General features: G+C 45.9%; 1 protein-coding gene and 1 long non-coding RNA gene across 5 annotated transcripts in view; one reads left to right on the forward strand and one right to left on the reverse strand.

Annotated features, from left to right (window-relative positions):
- Positions 1-9,745: 9,745 nt before the first annotated feature.
- On the reverse strand, positions 9,746-15,648 carry LOC132657416 (uncharacterized). Its single transcript, XR_009595563.1, has 2 exons — positions 11,019-15,648; positions 9,746-10,669 (listed from the first exon to the last, which is right to left on the reverse strand). It is a non-coding gene; the product is annotated as an uncharacterized LOC132657416 (long non-coding RNA).
- Positions 15,649-15,729: 81 nt separating this feature from the next.
- Positions 15,730-25,697, forward strand: part of DHRS7B (dehydrogenase/reductase 7B) — a 43,491-nt gene continuing 33,523 nt past the window's right edge. Inside the window, exons 1-2 of one of the 4 annotated variants that reach the window (XM_060395508.1) lie at positions 15,730-15,763; positions 19,417-19,494. In XM_060395508.1, the coding sequence (XP_060251491.1) occupies positions 15,744-15,763; positions 19,417-19,494 (98 nt within the window). In that variant the 5' untranslated portion in view covers positions 15,730-15,743. Of the gene's footprint in view, positions 15,764-19,416; positions 19,495-24,490; positions 24,593-25,697 lie in introns of all 4 variants that reach the window. The other 3 variants (XM_060395511.1, XM_060395510.1, XM_012185828.5) reach the window with 3 other exon arrangements.

Raw genomic sequence — 25,697 nt, forward strand, 5'->3', positions numbered from 1 at the left:
AGGTGAAGAGTCTGCTTCTCAGTGGCGGTTATATCGATGTCACTTCATCAGAGGATGTAGGGTGGGCGATAGCTTTGTGGCCATTTTGGAAAATACAGTCTTCTCAGAAGGTCTGTAAGAGCCCTGAGTACTGGAGAGACGATTCTGTGTCTCCTCCCACCACTGAAATGTAACCCAAATACAACCCTAGGCCACAATACAGGTGCATTGCAGTTCAGTAAAGTATTGGCTCTCCCATAATGACTCCTACCCCATCCTGGGGGTTGGAGGATGGATATCAACCATCAAACACCTTATGTATTTTTTCCCTTGCTTTCTTTTTTTGGGGGGATCCCTGCTTTGCTGGTGCTCAAACTACATGTTAGGTGCCCCAGTGTGGGGGAACGGTATTTCAGGTAGAAGGAGGGGCACAGGAAAAGACAAGAAGTAAAAGAGTATGGGTAAGCTCACTTGAGCAAGTGGAGACTGGAAGGTGAAGGGGGAGACGTGATGGCGGGAGGCTGAGAAGGGGCAGATGATGAGGGCCTGGAGCACCAATGACAGCAGCATGCACTCTTCTGTTCTTGACATCCTGAGCACTTTCCATACAGCAACTCACTTAAGTCAACATTCCTGTGAGGTACGCTATATGAGTATCTCATCTTACAAATGAGGAAACTGGTTAAACAATTTCTTCAGGCCTATACCACTAGTAGGAGGCAGAAATATGGTTTAAGCCTAGGAAATCTGGCCCCAGAACCTGCACCTTTTAATACAATACATTTATTTATTTGGCTGCACCAGGTCTTACTTGCAGTTGGATCCTCAGTCTTCATTGCGGCATACAGGACCTTTTAGCTACAGCATGTAGGATCTTTGACTGTGTGGATCACAATAAACTGTGGAAAATTCTGAAAGAGGTAGAAATACCAGACCACCTGACCTGCCTCCTGAGAAATCTGTATGCAGGTCAGGAAGCAACAGTTAGAACTGGACATGGAACAACAGACTGGTTCCAAATAGGAAAAGGAGTACATCAAGGCTGTATATTGTCACCCTGCTTATTTAACTTCTACGCATCATGAGAAACACTGGGCTGGATGAAGCACAAGCTGGAATCAAGATTGCCAGGAGAAATATCAATAACCTCAGATATACAAATGACACCACCCTTATGTCAGAAAGTGAGAAACTAAAAAAAAAAAAAAAAAAGAAAAGAAAAGAAAGTGAAGAACTAAAGAGCCTCTTGATGAAAGTGAAAGAGGAGAGTGAAAAAATTGGCTTAAAGCTCGAGATTCAGAAAACTAAGATCATGGCATCCAGTCCCATCACTTCATGGCAAATAGATGGGGAAACAGTGGCTCACTTTATTTTGGGGGCTCCAAAATCACTGCAGATGGTGACTGCAGCCATGAAATTAAAAGATGCTTACTCCTTGGAAGGAAACTTATAACCAACCTAGACAGCATACTAAAAAGCAGAGACATTACTCTGCCAACAAAGGTCCATCTAGTCAAAACTATGGTTTTTCCAGTAGTCATATATGGATGTGAGAGTTAGACTATAAAGAAAGCTGAGTGCAGAAGAATTGATGCTTTTGAACTGTGGTGTTGGAGAAGACTCTTGAGAGTCCCTTGGACTGCAAGGAGATCCAACCAGTCAATCCTAAAGGAGATTAGTCCTGAGTGTTCATTGGAAGGACTGATGTTGAAGCTGAAACTCCAATACTTTGGCCACGTGATACAAAGAGCTGACTCATTTGAAAAGACCCTGATGCTGGGAAAGATTGAAGGCAGGAGAAGAAGGGGACAACAGAGGATGAGATGGTTGGATGGCATCACCAACTCAATGGACATGAGTTTGGGTAAACTCTGGGAGTTTGTGATGGACAGGGACGCCTGGCATGCTTTGGTTCATGGGGTTGAAAAGAGTCGGACACGACTGAGTGCCTGGACTGAACTGAACTGTGGGATCTTTAGTTGTGGCAAGTGGGATTTAGTTCCCTGACCAGGGATTCCCAGCCTCCTGCGCTGGGAGCACAGTCTTAGCCCTTGGACCACCAGGGAAGTCCCAGAACCTGCTTCTTTTACCAAAATATTATATTACTAACCAATGGAATTTGCACTTCAGACTGAAAATGATAGGGAGTAATTTGTTGAAAAATGAGACTTGATTATAACAAAAGCAGAGAATTCATACAGCTCTGCAAACAAAAGTGGCAGCTCTCTGAAGAGTTATATAATGGTGCGCAGGTGCCGTATTCTGTACGAGTTCATTTGATACGACAGGATGCTAAGTCATTCTGTACAGGTAATGAAGTGGGAACCTGCCACCTACCGCCACAATCTTGGTGTAGTAACACTTCTCTACCCTCCACCCTTTCAGGGTCTCTCGCCTCACAATCTACGTGCAGTCTGTCTTCCATGATACCCCCTTGGTGAGTCACACCAGCCCCTGGGCCTGCACCCCACAACAACAGAAGAGGCTGCAGCAGCCCACTACCGGGATGCCGGCTCTTCCACCAACTCACACTAAAGTCAACGCCAGGTGCTGGATGATCCGGTCCACAGCTCCTGCAGGACACCTCCAGTGAGCTGCTGTCCCTTCTCCATTTCCTGCGTCATACCTTGCAGGCCCATTTTCACGTTCTTACAGTTATCTGGCATATGCACACAACACTCAGTGCCTAACAGTGCACATACCCTGCCTTGAGCGACTGTTAGAAAATCTAGGGCCATTTAGTTCTGTAAAACCGTTTTCCTCATTTGATATACTTCTTCATCTGACAGTCTTCGTGCTTGATGCATGTAATTCAAAGCACAGGCAATGTGCAATATACTATGGCCACTCCTTGGTGTACAAATAAGGCCAGCAGGTAATACCACCATGGTGTCTGTTTCACCCTAAATCGTGTACAGACCGTGTCCCAGTTGGTGGTGTGGTGTGGAAAGGTTGTATACACCAAGGCAGGCAGGTACAGTCGGCTTCTTGTACATCACCCTGTTTAGTTCCTAGGCAAGCAGTCATCCATATGGCTCACATATCTGCAAGGTCCCATGGGGAACAGGAACAACACTATTACCCGAATGATACCCTTGGACGATGCTAATGTTAACACAGAGGGTTAGAGGGGTCCAACCTGCTGGGCCAACCTGTCTCTCCTTTCCACACAAAGGAGACTATGGTCTGTACTTCAACACTTACAGCAGATAGCCAGGAGAACCCGTCCCACATCAAATGATCCCCCCAGGGTGGGATACATTCTGCCGCTTCTTCACATCCTGCACGGAAGAGCACCTTGTGTCATTCCATTCAGCTGTCATTGAGTCTGGTTGAAAGAAGGTTAACTTCCAAGTCCAGTTTGCGAGTGTCATGGGTTGGATCTGCCAGGGAAATCCCATGGCGGCCCCAACAAGCTGACACATTTTGTACTTCTGCATAAGTGTGGGTCCAATCTATGACTGGATTGCCATGACACACCTTTGGACAAGGGACAAAAACATTAAGAGCACCAACACAGGCAACTCGATTATTTAGTCAGACACAGGCAAGTTTCTTATCCTGGGAGAGAACAGTTCCTGCCATCAGGGACATATACACAGTATAAACCCTTGCAGGAATTTTCCCAATTTCCAAAGGTAAGGACACAGCCTTAACCTCAACTGTCTGGTCGCCATATCCATCAGTTCCTGCACTAGGGCCTGGAAACTGCTCAGATTTACCATAGATGAGGCTACATTCAGCACTGGTTTCAACCAAGGCCATTCCTCTCTCTGTATGTTGCTCTAAGACCAGTAAATTGCAAGTTCTACATGGCGCCTCCAGTCCCCGCTTACTCCTTCTGGGCAACAACCTTGGCCTAAGCCCTATTCAAACTGGAAACAGGCATCCCAAGAGGCGTCCTTAGAAGTTAGCAATCTTCTAACTGTACCGCCCATGTCTCTTGCATGGGCATGTCCCACACTGCTGTTCTGGTCTCAGTTGCCTCCATAATTCTAGAAGCGCAGCATTTGGCTGCTTATCAATTTTATTTCTGTCAACTCCCACTGCAAACAAATTGGCCCACATTTGCATCCATGTGACTCAGATGGGGCCCCCTTAGAGATCTTCAAATCACTGGTACCTTTTGCCTGGCACTCTCCCTCTCCCTTCCGCCTTTCCTACTTGCTACAATTGAGGCCACTTCATAGATGGGGCACCCCACAGAAGGCACAAGAACTGAAGTCAGGGATCGAAAAAAGGTGGACAGGGCATTGTTCAAAATGGCATTTTGCATGCCGCTTGTAACTTGTTCATCATCTGAGCTCTTTGTGTTCAGGTTAAACACGCAGGTTCAGGTTAGACTGTTTCATGCCTAATTCCCTTACGACCTGAGTCAATTTGGTAAATGTATGCCATTGACGTAAACAGTACCTGGGAGTTCCCACATTAGTCCAAACTGTTTGGATGGTTGATCCATTCCATCAGGGAGCCTGTTTGGTTGGGAGGCCCCTGCATATGCTGCCTCGTGTTATGCAATCTCTGCTGCAATAAGGGGTGAGTGGTCATAGATGCCAAACACTCTATTTCATCCCCTGTGCAGATAAAACTGTCTACCCCGGTGTCCCAGAGTTATGACACTAGATGCCTGCCCCCGCCCCCAGCCTCTGTTGAATGCTTCACCCAAATAGAACAACTCTGCTTGAGTAATGACTGATAGGTCATAAATTCAGTCATATTAGGGGCCCCCTGGGATGATCCCCTTGAGCCAAAGGTTGTTTATGTTTCATCTTCTGCTGTACCTTGCTGTCTGAGGTGCTGGGTTCATCAAGGCCACACATCTTTGGCTCCAGCAAAAGTTCGTATGCACTGTTCTAGCTTTTCTGCCTGTCTCTGCAACTCAAAACCTGTGCAGCATCACATAGGGCATTGTCCATATTCACTTTCAAGGCAGTCAAGAATATCCAGCCCAAGGTGCCAGCGGCAGTACCTGCCACTGTATCAAGTAGATGGGAACTCACGGCCTGCAACACTTTTCAGTTTTTCAAGGGTAGGAGGTGACCCATCCTCTGCCTCCCAGCCTTCTAATGGGGCCCACGCCAGGACCATGGCCACCTGGTATCACATGCTGGGTGGTGGCCACTGGCTTCCTCCATCCATTGAAGCCTCTGGCTCTGCAACCTGCTGGGAATCCTGCCAATTACACCAATTGTCATGCTGATCACTGAACCCCAGGTAGGTAAAGCGTGAGTTGGGAGGCTGGAAGAAGACTTCAGATATGCTTTATTTGTGGATGGCTGGTGCAGCAGCCAGGGACTTCCACGCAGTCTTATATAGCTCTGAGAACAAAAGTGGCGGCTGTCCAAGGGTTATATAATGGTGTGCCTGAGTCGTAATCTATATGAGCTCATTTGTTACTTAAGTATATTGAGCCATTGCCTACAGGAAATGAATTTTGCAATAAGAAGTTCATGATCTGAGCCATAGTCAGGTCCCAGTCTTGTTTTTGCTGACTGTATAGACCTTCTCCATCTTCAGCTGCAAAGAATATAATCAATCTGATTTCAGTATTGACTATCTGGTAATGTCCATGTGTAGAGTTGTCTCTTGTGTCGTTGGAAGAGGGTGTTTGCTATGACCCATGCATTCTCTTGGCAAAACTCTATTAGCCTTTGTCCTGCTTCATTTTGTACTCCAAGGCCAAACTTACCTGTTACTCCAGATATCTCTTGACTTCCTACTTTTGTGTTCCAGTCCCTTATGATGAAAAGGACATCTTTTTTGTGTTATTTCTAGAAGGTCTTGTAGGTCATCAGCTTCTTCAGGATTAGTGGTTGGGGCATAGACTTGGATTACTGATACTGAATGGTTTGCCTCGGAAATGAACAGAGATCATTCTGTCATTTTTGAGATTGCACACAAGTACTGCATTTCAGGCTTTTTGTTGACTATGAGGGATTTCTTGTAAGGGGTTTTTGCCAACAGTAGTAGATATAATGGTCATCTGAATTTAATTCACCCATTCCAGTCCATTTTAGTTCACTGATTCTTAAAATGTTGATGTCCACTCTTGCCATCTCCTGTTTGACCACTTCCAATTTACCTTGATTCATGGACCTAACATTCCAGGTTCCTATGCAATATTGTTCTTTACAGCACTGAACTTGACTTTCACCACTAGACACATCCACAACTGGGCATTATTTCCACTTTAGCTCAGCCTCTTCATTCCTTCTGGAGCTATTTCTCCACTCTTTTCCAGTAGCATATTGGCCACCTACCAACCTGGGGAGGTCATCTTTCATGTCAGATATTTTTGCCTTTTCATACTGTTCACAGGGTTCTCAAGGCAAGGATGTTCTAAAATGGTTTGCCATTCCCTTCTCCAGTGGACTACATTTTGTCAGAACTCTCCACCATGACCCATCTGTCTTGGGTGGCCCTACAAGGCATGGCTCATAGTTTCATTGAGTTAGACAAGGTTATGATCCATGTGATCAGTTTGTTTAGTTTTCTGTGATTGTGGTTTTCATTATGTCTGCCCTCTGATGGAAGCGGATAAGAGGTTTATGGAAACTTCCTGATGGGAAGGACTGGCTGTGGGGAAAACTGAGTCTTACTCTGGTTCTTAGGGCCATGCTCAGTAAATCTTTAATCCAATTACTCCTTTAATCCAAAACAAGACTAGGAGCTGACTGTGGCTCAGATCATGAACTCCTTATAGCAAAATTCAGATTTAAATTGAAGAAAGTAGGGAAAACCACTAGGCCATTCAGGTGTGACCTAAATCAAATCCCTAATGATTACACAGTGACAGTGACAAATAGATTCAAGGGACTAGACCTGATAGACAGAGTGCCTGAAGAACTATGGACGGAGGTTCGTAACATTGTACAGGAGGCAGTGATCAAAGCCATGCCCAAGAAAAAGAAATGCAAAAAGGCAAAATGGTTATCTGTGGAGGCCTTACAAATAGCTGAGAAAAGGAGAGAAATGAAAGGCAAAGGAGAAAAGGAAAGATATACCCACCTGAATGCAGACTTCCAAATAGCAAGGAGAGATAAGAAAGCCTTCTTCAGTGATCAATGCAAAGAAATAGAGGAAAACAATAGAATGGGAAAGACTAGAGATCTCTTCAAGAAAATTAGAGATACCATGGGAATATTTCATGCAAAGGTGGGCACAATAAAGGACAGAAACAGTACAGACCTAACAGAAACAGAAGATATCAAGAACAGGTGGCAAGAATACACAGAACTATACAAAAAAGATCTTAAAGACCCAGACAACCACGATGGTATGATCACCCACCTAGAGCCACACATCCTGGAGTGTAAAGTCAAGTGGGCCTTACGAAGCATCACTATGAACAAAGTTAGTGGAGGTGATGAATTCCAGCTGAGCTTTTTTCAGATCCTAAAAGATGATGCTGTGAAAGTGCTGCACTCAATATGCAAGCAAATTTGGAAAACTCAGCAGTGGCTAGGACTGGAAAAGGTCAGTTTTCATTCCAGTCCCAAAGAAAAGTAATGCCAAAGAATTTTCAAACAACCGTACAATTGCACTCTCATATGCTAGCAAAGTAATGCTCACAATTCTCCAAGCTAGGCTTCAACAGTATGTGAACTGAGAACTTTCAGATGTTCAATATGGATTTAGAAAAGGCAGAGGAACCAGACATCAAATTGCCAACATCTGTTGGATCATAGAAAAAACAAGAGAATTCCAGAAAAAATCTACTTCTGCTTTATTGACTGCCAAAGCCTTGACTGTGTGGATCACAACAAACTGTGGAAAATTCTTCAAGAGACGGAAATACTAGACTACCTTACCTGTCTGAGAAATCTGTATGCAAGTCTAGAAGTAACAGAACTGGACATGGAATGATGGACTGGTTCCAAATTGGGAAAGGAGTAGGTCAAGGCTGCATATTGTCACCCTGCTTATTTAACTTATATTTAACTTACATCATGCAAAATGCTGGGCTGGATGAAGTACAAGCTGGAATCAAGATTGCTGGGAGAAATATCAATAACCTCAGATATGCAGATGACACCACCCTTATAGCAGAAAGAGAAGAACTAAAGAGCTTCTTGATGAAAATGAAAGAGGAGAGTGAAAAAGCTGGCTTCAAACTCAACATTCAAAAAACTAAGATCATGGCATCCAGTCCCCATCACTTCATGGCAAATAGATGGGGAAACAATGGAAACAGTGACAGACTTTATTTTCTTTGGCTCTAAAATTACAGATGATCACTGCAGCCATGAAATTAAGAGATGCTTGCTCCTTGGAAGAAAAGCTATGACAAACCTAGACAGCATATTAAAAAGCAGAGACATTACTTTGCCAAGAAATGTCCATATTGTCAAAGGTATGGTTTTTTTTAGTAGTCATGTATGGATATGAGTTAGACCATAAAGAAGGCTGAGGGCTGAAGGATAGATGCTTTTGAACAGTGGTTTAGAGAAGACTCTTAAAAATTCCTTGGACTGCAAGGAGATCAAACTGTAACAGGAGGGAAAGAGACAGGGCACAACTTTTGAAAGAATGACATAGCCGAAGGACACAACATAAACTAATTACAATCAAATGGGACCAAGATGGCAGACAAGACTAGACCTTGATCTTCAATCAGCAAGTGAAATGACACACCCAGAGGTGCCCTGACAGTTCCAAAGCACTGTCAAAAGACCAAGGAGTGGGCAGTGGCCCAAATCCTGGCAATCTCCACCTCTTCCCAAAAATAGTTGGAATAATTCTCCCACTCATTAGCATATGAAGCTACCCAGCCTATAAAAACTAACCATGCCATGTTTGGCGGCTGCAGTGGCCCTCTGTGATGGCCCATAGTCTGTCTGTTGAGTGTGCTTCTGTGTGAATCTGAATAAATCCACTTCTTACCTTTCACTTTGTCTCTCACTATATTCTTTCTGTGATGAGACATCAAGAACCTGAGCATTCAGTTCAGTTCAGTTGCTCAGTCTTGTCTAACTCCTTGCAACCCCATGAACCGCAGCACGCCAGGCCTCCCTGTCCATCACCAACTCCCAGAGTCCACCCAAACCCATGTCCATTGAGTCGGTGATGCCATCCAATCATCTTATCCTCTGTCGTCCCCTTCTCCTCCCTTCAATCTTTCCTGGCATCAGGGTCTTTTCAAATGAGTCAGCTCTTTGCATTAGGTGGCCAAAGTATTGGAGTTTCAGCTTCAACATCAGTCCTTCCAATGAACACCTAGGACTGATCTCCTTTAGAATGGACTGGTTGGATCTCCTTGCAGTCCAAGGGACTCTCAAGAGTCTTCTCCAATACCACAGTTCAAAAGCATCAATTCTTCGGCGCTCAGCTTTCTTTATAGCCCAACTCTCACATCCATACATGACCACTGGAAAAACCATAGCCTTGACTATTATTAGGCCCTGAAACCAGGTACTATGAGTTTTGGCTGGGTTCAGGTCCCAAACTAGGTTTTGGATGGGTTCGAGTCCCAAGCAGGGTTTTGGCTGGTTTCCAGTCCCAGCACATGGGTTCAAGTCCCACTTTGAGATAAACGGTTTCAAAACCAGTCAGTTCTAAAGGAAGTCAGTCTTGAATATTCACTGGGAAGAATGGTGCTGAAACTGAAGCTCCAGTACTTTGGCCACCTGAAGAGGCCAGTCATTAGAAAAGACCCTGATGCTGGGAAAGATTGAAGGCAGGAGGAGAAGGGCATGACAGAGGATGAGATGGTTGGTGTCCTGGTCTGGGTGCAGGTTGGAAAAGAATTTCCAGACATGAGACAGAATGAGAGGGGGAAAAAAAGTTTATTAGACTGGGAGAGGCTGTTAGAACAGGGGGCCAGCTCAAGGGTGAACAATGTTGAACAGGGGTCCTTAGCCCACCTTTATAACCAAGGTACAAGGAGTGGGATTGGGGTCTTGTGGGGCTTTTGCTGATTGGATGAGGCATGTATACTGGGTGGGGGAAGAGTAGGGCAAATACCTTCTCCCTGTGGGGTAGGAGGAGAGAGATTATACAGTTCCACTAATAGTTACAACATGGGGGAGGGTCTGGTTTTTCTGTTCCTATATTCCAAGACCCTACTTGGTTTTATCTGCTCTCTCCTCCTTGGGTCACTGCAGTTGTGTTGCAGGAAGGGGGATCCCTTCCAGGGCCCAAAACGGTTCTTGTCTAACACTCGGAAATGAATTGTCCAAGGAGACACATCTGCTGACAAAGCAAGAGATTTTATTGGGAAAGGGCACCTGGGTGGAGAGCAGTAGGGTAAGGGAGCCCAGGAGAACTGCTCTGTCCTGTGGCTTGCAGTCTCAGGTTTTAAGGTGATGGGAAAATTTCCAGGTGTTCTTTGGCCAATCATTCTAATTCAGAGTCTTTCCTGGTGGCGCGCATGGCTCAGCGGAGGTGGACGCTAGTGAGAGGGATTCTGGGAAGTGCACGGACACACAGTGTCTCCTTTCAACCTTTCCCGAACTCTTCCGGTTGGTGGTGGCTTATTAGTTCCATATTCCTTATGAGGATCTCCTGTCATAAAACAACTCATGCGGTGCCTGGCCAGGGTGGGCGGTTTCAATCAGTGTGCTTCCCCTAACAGTTGGATGGCATCAGAGACTCAGGGACGTGAGTTTGAGCAAGCACTGGGAGATAGTGAAAGAGATAAGCCAGGCGTGCTGCAGTCCATGGGATCACAAAGAGTCCGACAAAACTGCGACTGAACAACAACAACAGGAAATGAGGTGGAGCCTGACTCCGCCATCTTGGTCCGGTAACAGTTCCCTTTACAATTCGCCAACAGGCCATCCGCCCTTTCCGTGGATTTCCTGACAGCCCACTGAAAGATTATACCTTAACTGCCTGTTAGTGAATGATATGGGCCGTTCCTGTGTTTGGGTGATTACGAGTGGGGCAGGCAGGCATGTAGCGGCACTTCTGTTGGTGGATTACAGGGTAGGATACCCTTTTAGCATCAAATCCTGAGACTTTCCCGTAGAAAACGGGCGCGAGACACCCACCCCCGAAAAGCCGGGCCCCTTCCTGGTTTCAGGGACCCATTGTCCCACCTCGTGGGTCGGGGCCTCCTGTCTGTCACAGCTCCCAGCAGACGTTGTCAGCAGGGCGCCGGAAGTGGTCGCAGGCTGCTGACGTCCTACTGCCCGCCTACCTGCGAAGCATTCTGGACGTGCAGTCCCCTGTGGGGCAGAGTGACCTAGAGGGACGGGTGGTCTCTCGGCGATGCCAGCTGAGAAGGGCGATGTTTCTTTCCCCTACAGTGAGGGAAGGGGATTTTGTGGGGATGAAGGAGCGGGAAGAAAGCAGCATCATCATGGCACCCAGTGCTGGGAAGGTCAGCCAACTGCCCTCCTTAGCGCTTTCGAGCCCTGGCCTCGGAGCCTGATTGGCCCGGTTGCCAGGAGACTTCTTGATTGACAGTTGGGAGCCCTGACAGAGGGCGATTCCTGAGGGCCATCGGTGGATCCGGGCCTTTGCCCAGTCCTACGGTGATTCCCCAACCTCCCGCTCTCGTTTAGGTCTCTGGTACTAGAACCCTTGTGAGCGCCCTCCCCCAGGGCCTACCTCTTTAGTTGGGGGGCAGGCTTTGAATCTCCCGGCTTTCAATGTCAGTTGAAAAAGAAAAGTGAGTAACTCGTGGGAATAAAAAATGCGACATCTGAGCAACAATAGCAGAGAACTGTACTGCATAGGGAACTATATTCAGTATCCCGGGACTAATAATGGAACAGAATGTTAAAAAAGTGTGTATGTGTATCACTGAGTCACTTTGCAGTACAGCAGTAAGTAACACAACATTTTAAATAGTCTATATCCTGGTGGCTCAGACCATAAGGAATCTGCCTGCAATGTGGGAGATGGGGGTTCAATCCCTGGGTTGGGAAGATCCTCTGGAGGAGGAAATGGCAACCCACTCCAGTATTCTTGCCTGGACAAAACCATGGACAGAGGAGCCTGGTGGGTCCATGGGGTTGCAAAGAATCAGACATGACTAAGCAACTAACACTTTCACTTTATACAACTTAAAAAAATTAAGAACAAAACATAAAAGAAAAATAACAGTAACATCCCATTCCCCAACAATTACCAGGAGGACGGTATCCATTTCACAAAGGACCAGAAACCCAGAGGGAGGAAAGGAAGTCAGAATTTAAGAGAATTCCAGGCTGCAAGCATTTTCTGGTCCCTCAGTTATGAGGCTTGCCACCTTCAGTCTGCATTCAGTAATACACCAGTTTAACATTTGGACCCCAAAGTGCCTTACAACCTCAAAATAACTAACCATTGTCCATATTCCCTTTGTAGATTAGCAGTCCCGAGGCAGAAGGCAGATGAACCTCCAGGGTAAAGCAACTGGAGATTCATTCCCTCTGGACTGAAACTCTAAGACAGTAATAGCAGGACAGTTAAGGGAGGAGGCTGGGCCATGCCCAGACCACGTATCTCTCATTACCGAAATTCAGAGACCTCCCCAACCACAAGTGAGCAGAAGGCCTCCAGATTGCAGGCCAAAGGGGGAGCAATGTCAGGGAATACCCAGATATGTTTGTGGTAGGATCCATTTTGGCTAAGAGAGATGTGTGCTCACATGGAAGGATCCTGAGATATATCAAATATAGACTGTGAACCAGGCAAATCAAAATTATTGGCCAAAGGAAAACTGGAAGAAATGTCCCATATAAGTGATTCAAACTGCCAAGAGGGCGCAACTCAGGGACTCTCCTTCTGAGTCTGCCCCTTGCCTATGCACACATACTGTACTTTTTTTCCTCTTTGTAAACACTTTACTTGCTTCACTACTTTCTGTCTTTGTGGAAATTCTTTTCTGCAAAACCAAAGGGTCAGGGCACTTGTCCCTGATCACTGGTCTAGTGGCTAGGATCTGGAGCTTTCACCTATGGCATCCAGCCCAATTTCTTGTTGGGAACTCAAGCTTTGCTCCAAGCCCTTGCAGGCTGAGGCCACCCAAGATCAGTCTTATGACTTCATAAATCAGAACCTGAATTACAAAGGGGGAAATTAAGTATTCATAACCTCAAATTTATGATGATGCTTTCAAGTTTCATGTCTTAGGGCTTCCCTGGTGGTTCAGTGGCTAAGAGTCCATGCTCCCAATGCAGAGGGCCTGGGTTCCATCCCTGGTCAGGGAACTAGATCCCACATGCCACAAGTAAAGAATCCACATGTTGCAGTGAAGATCTTGCGTGCCACAAGACCCAGTGCAGCCAAATAAATATATGAAAAATAAAGTTTCATGTCATAAACTTTCCTCAATAAAAGGCTATTAATAGGAGGGGGAGAAAGGACAAATAGGCAGAGCACAGAGAAATTTTAAGGCAGTAAAAATATATGATATTATAATCATGGATATACATCATTATACGTTTGTCCAAACGCTCAGAATATAGAACAAGAGTGAACTCTCAAGTAAAGTGAGCACTTGGGGTGATTATGATGTGTCAGTGTTGTTTCATCCTTGGTAGAAAGGGTACCATCTGATGAGTGATGTTGATAATGGGGGAGGCAATGCATGTGTGGGTTCCCAGGTGGCTTAGTGATAAAGAATCCATCTGCCAATGTAGGAGACGGAGGAGATGAGGGTTCGATCCCCGGGTTGGGAAGATCCCCTGGAAGAGGAAATGGCAACCCACTCCATTATTCTTGCCTGGGAAATCCCATGGTCAGAGAAGCCTGGTGGGCTACAGTCCATGGGGTCACAAAGAGCTAACCATGACTGAGCCACTCAGCACGCAATGCATGTGTACAGGCAGGAAGTGTATGGGAAATCTACCTTTCCAAACTGCAATTTTTAAAAAGTCATTAAAAAGAAACGGTTTTTAACACTTCATTTGTGCCAAAAAGGGTAAGGTAGAGAAACACAGTTCCTGCCCTCAAGAACCTGCCAGTTGGACTTCCCTGCTGGTCCAGTGTTTAAGAATCCACCTGCCAATATGGGAAGGGAAATGGGTTTGACCCCTGATCTGGGAAAATTCCACATGCCATGGAGCAACTAAGCCTGTGAGTCACAAGTATTTAGCCCAAGGTCTAGAGCCCATGCGGGCTTCCCTGGTGGCTCAGACGGTAAAGTGTCTGCCTGCAATGCGGGGGATGCGGGTTCGATTCCTGGGTTGGGAAGATCCCCTGGAGAAGGAAATGGCAATCCACTCCAGCACTCTTGCCTGGAAAATCCCATGGATGGAGGAGGCTGATACGCTACAGTCCATGGGGTCACAAAAAGTCAGACATGACTGAGCGACTTCACTTCACTAGAGCCCATGGGCTGCAACTACAGAGCCCATGTGCCTCGACTACTGAAGACCATGTGCCCAGGGCCTGTGCTCCTGATATTCTGCAGTTAGCTGTTACTACCCACAGTTGTGTCTTTCACATTTAGGTCTACAATCTGTGGTGCCCTGTACCAGGTGTGAGGTCTTGTACCAAGGCCACAGATGCAGAGCTCCACAGCAAGGTCATCTCCGGAACTGACTAAGTCCCACTGTAACTGTTGCCGAGAACCCTCCTAGGCTTTACTGGCCACCTCCCTGACCCCATATTAGGTAAAAATACCCACCCAGCTACTCACCCTATAGAGCCTTAACCAATCACCTAATGCCACTCTTCCAGCAGGAATTTTTCTCTTGAGTCTATAAAAATTGGCTACAAACCCATGAAAAGGGCTTCCCAAGCTCAGTGGTAAAGAATCCGCCAGCCAATGCAGGAGACGCAGGAGGTGCAGGTTCAATCCCTGGGTTGGGAAGATATCTTGGAGGAGGAAAGGGCACCCCACTTAGGTATTCTTGCCTGGAAAATTCCGTGGACAGAAAAGCCTGGTGGGCTACAGTCCTTGGGGTCCCCTAGAGGTGGACACGACTAAGCACTGCTAACCCATGAAAAGGGTCTTCTCTCCCGGATCTATCGGGATGTTGGCCCACTGTTCTAACACGTCTCCTGCTCTAAGAAACTCTATTCTCCTCTGATTCTGCCTCATGTCTGGAAATTATTTTCCAACCCTTGCACAGACCATGACACAACGCATTTTGGACTTATTTTCTTGCATGAAGTAGGGGTTCATCCCCCAACCCTGACAACCACATTCAACAGATCAAGCTCTTTTTCTTGCTAAGAACTTTCCTATTGCATTACTGTGACTCCTTTGTGAGAAAACACGTGACTACATACCCCCGAGTCTGTTTCTGGCCTCTCTTCTTTCCCATTTATTTTTTAATTTATCTTTCAGCCAATATCACACGGCTTTAATCACTAAGGCTTTATACTACCTAGCATACAGTCTCATGACTTCCCAGGTGGCGCTAGTGGTAAAGAATACACCTGCCAATGCGGGACACGCAAGAGAGACGACTCCATCCCTGGGTCGGGAAGATCCCCTGGAGAAGGAACTGACAACCCGCTCCAGTATTCTTGCCTGGAGAATCCCAAGGACAGAGGAGCCTGGGCGCGCTACAGTCCATAGGGTCGCAAAGAGTCGGACACCAGTAAGCCGACTGAGCACACACATTCCCCAACTCTGTGTTCCCTGCCCTCCCTTCCCCCCACGCCAGCAGAGTGCACGAAACTCACACCGTGACTTTCTTAATTTCCCTCCGGAATGTGGAAGTAGGGCCTGTACACCAGAGGACAACGTTCAGACCACCCCCATCCCGCAGCTCCTCCCTGTGGCTTGAGGGGCGCACGCGCAGTCTCACGGCCGTGATTGGACGGAGCCGTATCACCGGGCGAGGGAAAAATACGTCACGGGCTGGTGGCGTTGACGCGTCATGGTCTCCGCAGCAACCAGGTAGGGCTGCAAGCGGGGGAACTTCGGTGGCTACTGGGGTCCCGCTCTGAACTGAGGCGCGCGGCGGATCCCGATTCGAGCGCGTCGCGCCCTCTTGAGGGGAACGAAGCGATGTGGAGGCTGAGCGGACCCGGAGGGGCGCCCGCGCCGGAGTTCGGGCTCGGCGGTTTTTTGGTGCAGAGTCTCCCCTTCGCTACTCCCTGAGCCTCGGTTTGAATGTGAAAGTGAAAGTCGCTCAGTCCGACTCTGCGATTCTCCAGGCCTGAATACTGGGGTGGGTAGCCTTTCCCTTCTCCAAGGGATCTTCCCAACCCAGGGATCGAACCTAGGTCTCCCGCATTGCGGGCGGATTCTTTACCACTGAGCCGCAAGGGAGCCTCGATTGGCTCGGCTACCAGTGGGTGTAGGCGGGCGGCTGATCCGGTTACCCAGGTTTCCCCGATTCCGCGCCTGGCATGGCCGGGGCTTGAGGCACCTGGCCCGTGCAGAGTTAGGGCAGCAGGTACCCTTGTTCGGAGGCAGAGCAGGGTGGTGCCTGCTGCGCGCCCGCGGGACGGCCACGACGTCTCAGGCTCTTGCGGCCCGTTCTCTGCCGTCCCCAAGTTGTGCGGCTTGGACTTGTGTTCTGATGTGCAGAATGCTCACCTATGAGTTTGTTGAGAAGCGAGATGAGGTTGCACGTGGATGGTACACGATCCAGGAAGTGCTTTTTTTGATATCTCCAACCCGTGTGTGTGGAAAACAGAGAAAGTCAGATTTTAGATCTAAGGGAGGACGGAAACAAAGTTAAATGGGGTGTACTGAGGAAAACGGAATGCCACAGAAAGGGTGAAGCTGGTGACCCTGGGCTCTAAAATTGGAGGACACCAGAGCAAAGGGACATTTTGTCATTAAGGCATGGAGTTTCCTACTAGGAAGGAACGGCAGTTGTCCTAAAAGTGAAAGCCAATTGTTCCAACTACATGTGGCACAGAACAGGCTCAACAAATGGTACCCATAAAACCCTATTTTTAGTTTGTTTTGCTGTAGTGGTTTGAGTTGACAAGTTACTTTTAAAATAACTTTTGACCTTTATATACACATATGTTTAGTGAACATAATACTTGGTTCTCTTAATGGAATTACCAGGAAGTGCTTTTCACATCTTCCAACCTGTATGCGGGGAAAACAGAGAAAGTCAGTTGTTAGAAAAATGGCAAATAGAAAAAAAGATCCTCAACGTGGTGATACAGGGATTGCTGAGTTGTGTCCGACTCTTCGTGACCCCATGAAGTGCAGCCGGCCAGGCTCCTCTGTCCATGGAATTTCCCAGGCAAGAATACTGGAGTGGGTTTCCAGTTCCTTCTCCAGGGGTTCTTATGGACACAGGGATAGAACACATTTTGCCTCCTGCATGGCAGGTGGATTCTTTACCACTGACCACCAGGGAAGCCATGATTCAGGGACAGAAGCAGCAAAAATGATCTAATTCTTAAGAAGGATAGGCAGGGAAATGACTTTTTTGAGAGCCCACCAGAATGACTGTGTGGATATCTCTTACTCCTAATGCAGGAGAGTGTAGTGAGTGGCATGACTGGTACTCCAGACCATTTTGGGTGCTGAGAGCACCCACAGCCAATAAATGAGGGAAGCAGGCTTTTAAAGGTAGGCGTCTAAAAATAAATAAATAAATACAAATAAATAAATAAAGGTAGGGTTCTGGACTTCCCTGGTGGTCCAGTGATTAAAAATCCACCTGCCAATGTAGGAGACTCGGGTTCAATCCCTGGCCCAGGAAGATTCCACGTGCTGCAGAGCATCGAAGTCTGTGAGCCACAATTAAGCCCCTTTGCCACAGCTGCTGAGCCCGAATTCTAGAGCCCATGCACCCCAACTGGAGAAACCACTGAAATGAGAAACCCACATACCACAACTAGAGAGTAGCCCCTGCTTGTGGCAACTAGAAAAAGTCTGCACACAGCAACAAAGACCCAGCACAGCCAAAAATAAATAAATAAAATCATTTAAAAATAAGACTAGTCTTCTATATAAAACATACTCATTCCAGTATAGGCATTGCTTTTGAAGAGGTCTTAGCTCAAGAATTTATATATAAAGGTAATCTGAATTGTTGCCATAATACATCTTACCAGCCAGATGGAGGTTCCCAACTTTTTCCTAAGGTAATGAGGCTTCCATTTTCTCCTGTGGCTTTTGTTGGGTGGGAGTGAGATGGAAGGAAGGGGTAGGGTTGTGATTAGGCCTTGGTAAAGGGTGACCAGTGACACTGAGTGCTCCTTCTCTCTGGGATTCTCTTGGTGGCATTTTGCTATTCCCTGAAGCAACATGATGAGATTTCCAGATTAACTGAAGTATATGTTATCCTAATAGGGCTTGCTTTAAAGGAAGGCATCCTGAAAATGGGTATACATGGAAATAGAGGACCATTTAGTTAATCATTTTTCTTTGCAACATTTGGAGATTCTTTGGGATCATATATTTTATTCCAGTTCAGTTCAGTTGCTCAGTTGTGTCCAACTCTTTGCAACCCCATGGACTGCAGCATGCCCGGCTTCTCTGTCCATTACTAACTCCTGGAGCTTACTCAAACTCATGTCCATCGAGTTGGTGATGCCATCCAACCATCTCATCCTCTGTTGTCCCCTTCTCCTCCTGCCTTCAATCTCTCCCAGCATCAGGGTCTTTTCCAATAAGTCAGTTCTTCGCATCAGGTGGCCAGAGTTTCAGCTTCAGCATCAGTCCTTCCAATGAATATTCAGGACTGATATACTTTATGGTGGACTGGTTGGATCTCCTTGCAGTCCAAGGGACTCTCAACAGTCTTCAACACCCCAGTTCAAAAGCACCAATTCTTTGGCGCTCAGCTTTCTTTATGGTTCCACTCTCACATCCATACATGACTACTGGAAAAACTGTAGCTTTGACTAGACAGATCTTTGTTGGCAGAATAATGTTTCTGCTTTTTAATATGCTGTCAGGTTGATCATAGCTTTTCTTCAGGGAGCAAGTGACTTTTTATTTCATGGCTGCAATCACCATCTGCAGTGATTTTGGAGCCCCCCAAAATAAAGTCTCACTGTTTCCATTGTTTCCCCATCTATTTGCCATGAAGTGATGGGACTGGATGCCCTGATCTTAGTTTCCTGAATGTTGAGTTTTAAGCCAACTTTTTCACTCTCCTCTTTCACTTTCATCAAGAGGCTCTTTAGTTCTTTGCTTTCTGCCATAAGGGTGGTATCATATGCGTATCTGAGGTTATTGATATTTCTCCCAGCAGTCTTGATTCCAGCTTGTGCTTCATCCAGCCCAGCATTTTGCATGATGTACTCTGCATGTAAGTTAAATAAGCAGGGTGACAGTATACAGCCTTGACCTATTCCTTTTCCTATTTGGAACCAGTCTGTTGTTCCATGTCCAGTTCTAACTGTTGCTTCTTGACCTGTATACAAATTTCTCAGGAGGCAGGTCAGGTGGTCTGGTATTCCCATCTCTTGAAGAATTTTCCACAGTTTGTTGTGATTCACACAGTCAAAGGCTTTGGCGTTGTCAATGAAGCAGAAGTAGATGTTTTACTGGAACTTTCTTGCTTTTTTTGATGATCCAATGGATGCTGGCAATTTGATTTCTGGTTCCTCTGCCTTTTCTAAATCCAGCTTGAACATCTGGAAGTTCACAGTTCATGTATTGTTGAAGCCTGGCTTGGAGAATTTTGAGCATTACTTTGCTGGCGTGTGAGTACAATTGTGCAGTAGTTTGAACATTCTCTGGCATTGCCTTTCTTTGGGATTGGAATGAAAACACCTTTTCCAGTCCTGTGGCCACTGCCGAGTTTTCCAAATCTGCTGGCATGTTGAGTGCAGCACTTTAACAGCATCATCTTTATTTCAGTATATTAATTCATAGGGTGGGTGAGGTTTTTTATTGTAAAAAACACAGACTCTGGGGAAGAAAAAAAAACATTTAAACTATTGGCAAGGATCTTTGTTTTGATTTTTTTCTGTGTTGTAGATGGATTAGGGATCTAAGATCATGGCATCTGGTCCCATCACTTCATGGGAAATAGATGGGGAAACAGTGGAAAAAATGTCAGGCTTTATTTTTGTGGGCTCCAAAATCACTGCAGATGGTGATTGCAGCCATGAAATTAAAAGACGCTTATTCCTTGGAAGAAAAGTTATGACCAACCTAGATAGCATATTCAAAAGCAGAGACATTATTCTGCCAACAAAGGTCCATCTAGTCAAGGCTATGGTTTTCCAGTAGTCATGTATGGATGTGAGAGTTGGACTATAAAGAAAGCTGAGCACCGAAGAATTGATGCTTTTGAACCGTGGTGTTGGAGAAGACTCTTTGAGAGTCCCTTGGACTGCAAGGAGATCCATCCAGTCCATTCTAAAGGAGATCAGCCCTGGGTGTTCATTGGAAGGACTGATGCTAAAGCTGAAACTCCAATACTTTGGCCACCTCATGTGAAGAGTTGACTCATTGGAAAAGACTCTGATGCTGGGAGGGATTGAGGGCAGGAGGAGAAGGGGACGACAGAGGATGAGATGGTTGGATGGCATCACTGACTTGATGGACATGAGTTTGAGTAAACTCCAGGAGTTGGTGATGGACAGGGAGGCCTAGCATGGTGCAATTCATGGAATCGCAAAGAGTCGGATATGACTGAGTGACTGAACTGAACTGAACTGAATGTGTGGCATATACCATGCCATGTAGTCAAAAAGAAAGTACGTTTTTAGTTCCGTTTGTACAGATGAAGAAATTGATACTTGGGGAAGTTAAATAGTGTGTCTAAAATAGGAAGATCTAAGTGAAGATGGAAACAGAGTTAAATGGGGAGTTCTGGGGGATGTGGAATGCCACAGGAAGGGGGAAGCAGGTAACCCTGGGATGCTGGAGGACACTGGAGCAAAGGGCCGTTTTGTCATTAAGGTGTGGAGTTTCCTACTAGAAAGGAAGAGCAGTTGTCCTAAAGGTGAAAACCTGTTGTTCTAACTACATGTCCTGGACTGAGGTCAGCACTGCTGGACTGAGGTCCTTTAGGTTTTGAAGCCCAGGTTTGGAATTTCCTTCCCTGAAATAATGGATTCTTCATGTGCTTTGCTTTGAGAGAACCTGATGCTGTGTACAGAATCCAGGAAGTAAATATGTGATCACCTGACATCCTCCAAGACGCTTGGTTCTATGCTGTTGCTGTTTAGTTGCTAAGTTGTGTCGGACTCTTTGAGACCCTGTGGACTATAGTTTGTCAGATAGACAGGTCTATTTCATGATTCTTTTAGCTGATACATTCCTATAGTATTATCTAGAAATACTTTTTTATTCTGTAACTTCCCTGGTGGTCCAGTGGCTGACTCTGTACTTCCAGTGCAAGGGGCCCAGGTTCAATCCCTGGTTGGAACTAGATCTCACATGCTGCAACTGACTTCTCACACTGCAACTAAGAATTCTGCTTGCAGCAATGGAAGACCGAAGGTCCTGCAAGCTGCAGCTAAGACCCAGTGCAGCCAAATAAATAAAAATAAATAAATGCTTTAAAAGTATTTTTTATTCAGATTTACAACTATATGTTTGCATTAGGGAGCTATATTTGTGCCTGAGTCTAGAGCATGGAATGTGTCTTCCCTACCACATACACTCCTCTTTTTCTCCATTTTCTAAGAAAATAATATTTAATAGTCACCGAGAGTCTTAGCACTATGCTAAGCAGTTATTGGATTATTCAGTCCCTACAATAATCCTGTAAAGTAGGAGTATTTATCTTCATTTATAGTGGAAGAAGTGAACTCAGGGATGGGAAGAAATTTATCCCTGAGATAGTAAGGGCAGAGTCAGTTTCATGTCACTCCAAAAGCTAGTGCTTATCTGTATGTTTCATTCATCCCTTCATTCACAGATCTTTAAGGAACAGCTGGTTTGTACCAGCAGTTGCTATATATTGGGGATACACCGATGGCCAAAGCAGACACAGCCCCTGTCCTCAAGTAGCAACTTGGGTTGAAGTAGCAAGTCATCAGCAATCAGTCTAGCATGGGAGACAGAACGCAAGTAGAAAATGACCAACTAAATATTGACACTAGTGGTGGTACCCACCGTGGAGACAGTAGAGGGGGCTGTGAGGATATATAATGGGGCCACTGGCAGCAGCTAAGGTGAGGAAGGACAGGGTCAGCTTGCCTGAGCAGGTAGTATTCAGCTGAGACCTTAAGGACAGACTTGGAGTTCAGCTGAGCAAAGAGTGAAGAGAAGGAGGACTCACGTGAGACCCCAAGGGTCGGAGGGGCCGTGTCTGGTCCTTATGGGCCAGCGGTAGAGAGTGCTTCCAAGGCAGACGCAGACACAGCTTGGAACTCATTTGAGCAATGCTGCACCCCAGGGTGTATTTGCTTCCCTGGTAGCTCAGTTGGTAAAGAATCTGCCTGCAATGCAGGAGACCCTGGTTCGATTCCTGGGTTGGGAAGATCCACTGGAGAAGGGATAGGCTACCCACTCCAGTATTCTTGGGCTTCCCTTGTTGGCTCAGCTGGTAAAGAATCCACCTGCACTGTGGGAGACCTGGGTTCGATTCCTGGGTTGGAAAGATCTGTTGGAGAAGGGAAAGGCTACCCACTCTAGTATTCTGGCCTGGAGTGGACTGTATAGTCCATGGGGTTGCAAAGAGTTGGACACGACTGAGCAACTTTCACTTTCATATAATCAATTCCACAGACTGTGTCAGTATTCCAGCTCCTGGTCTCCTCCTTCAGACATGGTTAGGCCTCTGGTTGCCTTGGCTGGGACGGGTGTCTGGAGGAGCAGAGACCTCAGTGTCGGTAACTTGTGTGGCAAAACTGAATAAACAGGTGTTGCCAGTGTTGTATTTCATCCTGTTTATCTCTGGTTTGCAAAATTATTTAACATTTTTTAGTCTCATGATGGTCCAAGTCCTATGTTAGCTACCTAGGCTACAAACATATATTTATTTGCCTTTCATTTAAGATGCTACAGTTGTTCTATCAATATTATTCTTCAGATGTGTTTATTTGCCATCTGCTGTGTGCTGGGCATTGTGCTAGGGACATAGCATGAGCAAACAGACATGGTCTCTGTCCTCCTGGAGTTTAAGGTCCCATTTGGGGCTGGAGGACAGAGAGGGAGAGGGAGTGAGTCAGGGAGATGGGGCTGGACAGGTAGGCAGGGGTCAGACCTTGCAGGCCTCACAGGTCATGAGAGTTGTTCAGGGCTTCTGCTCTGAATGGTGGGAGGCCATTGAAGGATCTCAATCAGGAGAATAGAACCAGCAGGTGTATTTATGAAAGATCACTCTAGCTCCTTCTTTGGTGGAGGTGGAAGTCATGGGTGTGAGAGCTATTTAAAAGGTAGGATCAGTGGTAATACGTTCATTCTGGGCTGAGACAGAAGAGGGAAGTTCAGGGCTGATTTGTTTTCTGACCTGTGTGCCTGAGATCAGAACCCAGAGGAAGGACATAAGTTCAGTTGTGAGTAAGATGTCTTTGCAGTAATCTAGGTGGGGTGTCACACAGCACGTGGAATCTTAGCTCCCCAGCCAGGGATGGAACCTCTACCCGCTGCAGTGGAAACATGAAGTCGTAAGCCCTGGGCCGCCAGGGAAGTAAGTCCCCACCTTTTCCTTATTGAGAGAGCTGTCAGAGTGGGACCAATGAAGTGGTCTAATGACAATACAGTTTTGCTACGTTTATGCTGAGGAAAGATAAAAATAATATCTCCTGCCACCCTGGAAAATACTGTCCACAAATGTGGAGAAGGAAGTATTAGACAGGCACTAACCAAAAGTGGGATACAATAAAGGTAGTCTGCTGATGAGACTACAAAACAGAGACACCCTTACCATTTGTAGACCATTGCATACATAGTCTCAAGATTAATGATAGTTTGTCTCCTTGTAAAAAGATGAGACAGCACCATTTTCTGTATGTGCTTTCATCCTAAATTCACCTGGTGATTGGGGTGGCCATCTGTGCTATTTTTCTGAAGGAGAAATAAAACATCCTTAATTTCTTACTCATTTATTTGTTTGGCTGCACTGGGTCTCCATTGCTGTGCGTGCACTTTCTTTAGTTGTGGTGAGCGGGAGCTGCTCTCTAGCTGTGTTACACTGGCTGCAGTAGTTGGGGCTCGTGGGCTCTAGAGCACAGGATTAGCAGCTGTGATGCACGGGCTCAGTTGCTCCATGGCATCTTGGAATCTTCCCAAACCAGGGATCAAACCCATGTCTCCTACACTGGCAGGCGGATTCTCAGCCACTGGACCATCAGGGAAGTTCATTTCTGGAAGAGGCTGAAACTGGTTAGGTGAAGTTTGGTCACATGGACCTCAGTATCAGTGACTCCATTTAACACCAGTCTCAAAGCACAAGACCTTTGGTAGGTAATGTTATGATTTTATGCAGAAATAAACCCTCCGTTTGTCTGCTCTGGAAGCTTGTAAATATGGGGATGGAAAGTGATATTGAATGGCCTGTAAATTCTGCTCGGAAGCTAAGGAAATTCAATGGCCTCTCTTTTAGATTCTACCTGAGCTGTCCCTCCCGTCTTCTGAAGTTCAGGGTAACCTGAGACTTGGCTCCTAAACTGCTTACTGGAGGTTCAGATCTGTTGATGGCAGCTGAAGTGATTGAGTATTGCTTGCCAGTAGTTTGAATTCATTTGCTGTAATCAGCTCTTTTTTTTTTTTTTTTTTTTTGGCTGTGCCATATTCCAGTTCTCTCATCAGGGATTGAACCTGCACCCCTGCAGTGGAAGTGCAGAGTCCCAACCACTGGACCGCCAGGAAAGTCCTCAATAAGTAATTTCTTAAATTATGGTAATTTTTTTCAGTGTTGCTCAAATGGTTACTCTTCAAAAAGTTTACTTAGAATTTTTTTTTTAAAATACAACTTTGTAGGAAAATGTCTGTTATATTCATCGGTGTGTTGCATGTTGTAGAATATTGTATTGTGTAGAAGGGTCTCGATTAATGAAAAAAGAGAAGGTTGATTTATTGTTCATTGGTGAATGAAAAGAGATAAAGAAATTTTAACTACAGTTGACCCTTGAATAACATGGGTTTGAACTACAAAATCCGTAGATTTAGAATAGGCAGTTATTAAACAAACAAACAAACAAAAAAACCCCACCAGTAACAATACCAGTCTCCAACAGGGAAAATCAGAATCTAGAGTTGCTGCAGTTTAGTGTCAGAATGACACTGATGTAGTCGTGTCAGGTGTAGTATCAGGTGTTCAAAAAAAAGTTATAAGACATGAAAAAACAAGAAAGTGTGACTTGAACTCAGAGGGTAAAAGCATTCCATGGAAGCTGACCCTCAGTTCAGTTCAGTCGCTCAGTCATGTCCGACTCTCTGCGACCCCATGAATCGCAGCACGCCAGGCCTCCCTGTCCATCACCATCTCCCGGAGTTCACGCAGACTCACGTCCATCAAGTCCGTGATGCCATCCAGCCATCTCATCCTCTGTTGCTCCTTCTCCTCCTGCCCACAATCCCTCCCAGCATCAGAGTCTTTTCTAATGAGTCAACTCTTCACATGAGGTGGCCAAAGTACTGGACTTTCAGCTTTAGCATCATTCCTTCCAAAGAAATCCCAGGGCTGATCTCCTTCAGAATGGACTGGTTGGATCTCCTTGCAGTCCAAGGGACTCTCAAGAGTCTTCTCCAACACCACAGTTCAAAAACATCAATTCTTCGGTGCTCAGCTTTCTTCACAGTCCAGCTCTCACATCCATACATGACTACTGGAAAAACCATAGTTTTGACTAGATGGACCTTTGTTGGCAGAGTAATGTCTCTGCTTTTGAATATACTATCTAGGTTGGTCATAACTTTTCTTCCAAGGAGTAAGTGTCTTTTAATTTCATGGCTGCAGTCACCATCTGCAGTGATTTTGGAGCCCAAAAAAATAGTCTGACAC

The sequence above is a fragment of the Ovis aries genome, chromosome 11 (assembly GCF_016772045.2).
Source record: "Ovis aries strain OAR_USU_Benz2616 breed Rambouillet chromosome 11, ARS-UI_Ramb_v3.0, whole genome shotgun sequence".
Classification (NCBI taxonomy): Eukaryota; Metazoa; Chordata; class Mammalia; order Artiodactyla; family Bovidae; genus Ovis; species Ovis aries.